We start from the raw sequence: 5,000 nt of genomic DNA on the forward strand, positions 1-5,000 counted from the left end.
TATGGTAAATGTGCGTATTTAGATGGATATGGAGACAAATGCTGAGATCTCCATCCAAAAATATGCAAAACCCTAAAAGAAGGAAAAGGATGCAGTTTCAACAAAAAATGTCGATATATGCATCCTGCAACTATGAATGAGAGTAAGAAAACTCAGCAAACTGAAAAGAAAAATGAAAGCAAAAAAGAAACTAAAAAAGAAACAAAAAAGCAGGCCGTGTATATACCGCGCTATGAACCAAGAGCCCCAAGATATGAGGCCTTTCAACCCAAATCTGCACATTTAGAGCCCAACTACAAAGAATGCATCTATAATGCCAGGGGTTGGTGCAGATATGGGGATAATTGCAGGTATACACACAAAAATAAATATGAAGGCGAAAGAACAAACATAATAGAAAAGTTGGAATTTTTAATGGCAGAATTCCGGGAAATGAAGAAAAGAACATCATATCAGAACAGGAAGGAAGCATGGGAGAATCCATATTATTACCAATATTAAATAATGGGGATGAAACACAAACCATAATAGTGATGAATGCACAGGGTTTAGTCACGAGTAACTCTAAAAGGAAAATAGAGTTCTTAGAAGAACTAACCCAAATTGAAAAAAATAGATATATTAAATATAAGTGAAACATGGTATTCCCAAGAGACTAGCAGTGATGACCAGGTAAAGGGTTTCCAAACTTATAGATCAGACAGAAAAAATAGGAATCAAGGGGGAACCGCAATATATGAAAGAGACATAAATCAAGGAAAAGTCTGTGAAAAATACAGTAACACAGAATGTGAATTGATTGCGGTAGAATTTGAATTTGAAAAACTAGTGAATATTGTAGTTTACAGACCCCCAAATACTAAGGAGTTTGACATGATAATAGAAAAAATAGATGATATATGTAAAAACCATAAAGACTGGAATATACTCCTATCAGGAGATTTTAACTTCCCTTTCATGGATTGGAAAGAACGGATAGAAGAAAGTGGTTGTATGTATACATATAAAAAAGAGAGTAATAGTAGCGCAGAAGATAAGAGGCAATTTGAAAAGCTTCAACATATGCTATTAGAACATAAAATGCAACAAATAAACCACATTCCAACAAGAAAGGAAAATGTCCTAGATCTAGTATTTGTGAATGAGGTGAATTATGTTAAAGAAATAATAGTGTATAACACGGGAATTTCAGACCACAATGTCATAGAATTGATAGTTCATTCCAAAGCAAGTGATCACAGAATTAATAAAAGCACAAAACTTTGGGAAGGATATGGAAAATATAAATTTTACAGTAAGAATATAAAATGGTCAGAAATAAATGAAGAACTGAATAAAAAATGGAAAAATGTATTTGTAAGTGATAATATACAAGTAAATACGGACATACTGTACAAAATACAGGAGAAAATTGTTGAAAAATATGTACCAAAAAAAACAATAAGCAAAAGATGTGCATACCAAGAGACAGAAGGATCTTATTTCAGAAAATTAGAAAGTGGAAGAAAAATCTTGCAAAAGAAAAAAATCTGTGGAAAATGATTGAAATAAAATGTAAGATAGAAAATGCAGAACTAAAGATTATACAGTCAAAAGAAAATGAAAAAAGAGATTTAGAAGAAAGGACACTTCAAAATATAAAAAGAAACCTCAAAGTACTTTACTCCTATGCAAAAAAGATGAATAAAGGGAGAATATAAATAGGCACTCTAAGAATTGAAGGACGGCTAACGAATGAAAAAAAAGAAATATGCAACATAGCAGAAAAATATAAGAGTGAGTTCACGCCAAGAATTGCAAATGAGAATAATGAAACAGAAATGAGAGAAGAAAATGTTGAATATCTAACGGATATAGATATTAATGAAGCAGATATTGTCAAGGCTATAAACGAAATTAAAAATGAATCGGCAGCCGGACCAGATGGAGTTCCAGTGATTTTGTTAAAAACCACTGCAAACACTATCGCGAAGCCGCTTGCAATACTGCTAAGACAAAGTGTAGATATGAGCGAGATATATTTTAAACATAAATTAGGTTATATAACCCCTATCTTCAAAAGTGGATCAAGACTAGAGACAAGCAATTATAGACCTGTTAGTCTAACATCACATATTATGAAAGTGTATGAGAGGGTAATAAAAAAGAAAATAATGGATCATTTGGTTAAAAATAATCTGTTTAATATAGGTCAACACGGTTTTGTGCCTGGAAAAAGTACACAAACCCAACTGATAGCACACTATGAAAACATATACAAAAATATGATAAGTGAAAAAGACACAGATGTGTTCTATCTACATTTTGCAAAAGCCTTTGACAAGGTAGACCACAATATATTAGAGAAAAAAATGAGAAAGCATAATATTGTGGGAAAGATAGTAAAATGGGTAAAAGAATTCCTGCAAAACAGAAAACAGATAGTGGTTGCAAATGACAAGAAATCGGATGAAGCTCAGGTAATATCTGGCATGCCACAAGGTATGGTTTTAGCTGCACTGCTGTTTGTCATTATGATCTCAGACATAGACTGCGATGTTGAAAACTCTGTAGTGAGAAGTTTCGCCGATGACACAAGAATAAGTAGAGAAATTACTTGTGATGAAGATAGGAACTCACTACAAAGAGATCTAAACAAAATATATGAATGGGCGGAGATAAATAGGATGGTATTTAACTCCGATAAATTCGAATCAATGAATTATGGAAACAGAGAAGGAATGGTATATGCATACAAGGGACCTAATAACGAGACAATCACAAACAAGGAAGCAATTAAAGACCTTGGTGTAATGTTAAATAGGAATATGTTATGCAACGATCAAATAGCAACACTGTTGGCTAAATGTAAAGCAAAAATGGGAATATTATTCAGACACTTTAAAACAAGAAAAGCTGAACACATGATTATGCTTTACAAAACTTATGTAAGTAGTACACTTGAGTACTGCAATGTGAAATGGTACCCACACTGCCAAAAGGATATTGCACAAATAGAGAGTGTACAAAGGTCCTATACTGCTAGAATAGAAGAAGTTAGGGACCTTGACTACTGGGAAAGACTTCAAATTTTAAAATTATAGTCTAGAAAGGAGAAGAGAACGCTACATGATAATACAAGCATGGAAGCCAATAGAAGGAATTACTGAAAACATCATGGAGCTTAAAATATGAGAAAGAGCAAGCCGAGGTAGATTAATAGTGCCAAAAAATATACCAGGAAAACTAAAGAAGGCACACAGGACATTAATCCACTACGCACCAGCATCGATAATGCGGCGACTATTTAATGTGCTGCCAGCTCATCTAAGAAACATATCAGGAGTGAGCGTAGATGTGTTTAAGAATAAGCTCGATAAATACCTAAGATGCATCCCAGACCATCCAAGACTGGAAGATGCAAAATACACCGGAAGATGCATTAACAACTCTCTGGTGGATATACGAGGTGCCTCACACTGAGGGACCTGGGGAAACCCAAACAAAAAATAAGGAAATAAGGTAAGTTAAGGCTCTCTCTCTCTCTTTCTCTCTCTCTCTCTCTCTCTCTCTCTCTCTCTCTCTCTCTCTCTCTCTCTCTCTCTCTTTTCTTGACACATAAAATTTCTCACCATCTTTGTAATTAACATTCTCTATCTCATTAGTTATAACTTTAAAAGGGATCTATAAGGTCAAATAAACTATAGGTTATAACTCCTCATTAATTACCTATTCACTATCTTTGGGATCTGAAGAATATTTTCGTGTTACAAATAAATTCCATGGGAGTTTATTTCCTGTAAACCCTAAGAAATCTGCATTTATAGGTTTGAAGTTCGTGTTGGGTCACGAAATCAGTAGAAAATAATGCTTTAAACAGAACGGCATTGAGTTCTAGAAGGACATTTAATCAAAATTCAAATAGAGGTATCCGAATGCAAGTTGCTGTAAAAGATTCGTGTCTGACTTCTGAAGTTCGTCTAAAACGTTCATACTTCTATGGAAATGAATCACAGTGTTATGTAGGTTACCTGTCTGGCAATGGATTTCAGTTGAACTCACTAAAAACTTGATCAGTTACATGCGCTGTATGACTCAAGGACCAATCCACTAGATTAGAAGAAAATACAACGAAGTAAAAGTACGCGGTAGTACTTTGAAAATAATCGCAAAAATCGAAGGTTTGGCGAAGGGTATGTTTTCAACCATGTCTACTGGCTTATTTATTGAAGTTTTACACAGCAATAAGGATTCAGGAGCAAAATAAGACTGTTTGGCGTGGCGAAGTCGTGCTCTCTACTGAGTGCCCTTCTAGTCTTCTTTCTTAAGTCACATTTATTTAATTTGCCAATTATCTTTGGTGATTAAGTTACTGGTTAATCTGATGCTTTACTGTAGGCTACATTCTATTTACCTTATCAACATTTTGTAATTTATTTATGATGGCAAAGAAATCATTTACATATATTATCTATGAAACAATTATCCAAGTTTGAGAAATCGAATTCATTCCATAATATCATGGTATAAATTAAAAATGCTTTGTTTTCAACACAATATATATGAAATAATGATGACAAATAATCTCTTGCTAAGATGAAAAGTAATTCACTCAAATAAAGAGACACCCCCTCCCCCCATTTAGGAATGACATAAAGGACTTTTCCCGAGGTGCCAAAAGCCCTCACGAATCCACTGCGCAAACTCGAAACAAATTATGATTGCCAGCATATATACATATGTGTTCATGTACATAAACTAATAAGTATATGTTATTCTATGTGTATGCATGAATTGGTTTTCGTCCATATAATACTTCATGAACCTGTGTAAATATATAGTTCACTGCTTCGACAATAACCACTCACATTTCCAAAGTTCCTCTGATTGATATAAATGGAATCTTTTGAAAATAACTAAAACAAAACACAAGTCCTAAAAAGAAACCATGTTTCTAAGCCATATTTCCTTCTCTGCGTGAAATATGAGAAAAGAAAATACACTTATATTCAAAATTAAAA

At 33.7% G+C, this 5,000-nt stretch overlaps 1 protein-coding gene across 1 annotated transcript in view; it reads left to right on the forward strand.

Annotated features, from left to right (window-relative positions):
• The first annotated feature begins 3,914 nt into the window (after positions 1–3,914).
• The window catches only part of LOC137648181 (trypsin-1-like), a 5,558-nt gene continuing 4,472 nt past the window's right edge, over positions 3,915–5,000 (forward strand). The window contains exon 1 of the mRNA XM_068381109.1: positions 3,915–4,001. Within this exon, the coding sequence (XP_068237210.1) occupies positions 3,915–4,001 (87 nt within the window). The remainder of the gene's footprint in view (positions 4,002–5,000) is intronic.

The sequence above is a fragment of the Palaemon carinicauda genome, chromosome 10, assembly GCF_036898095.1.
Source record: "Palaemon carinicauda isolate YSFRI2023 chromosome 10, ASM3689809v2, whole genome shotgun sequence".
Lineage (NCBI taxonomy): Eukaryota > Metazoa > Arthropoda > Malacostraca > Decapoda > Palaemonidae > Palaemon > Palaemon carinicauda.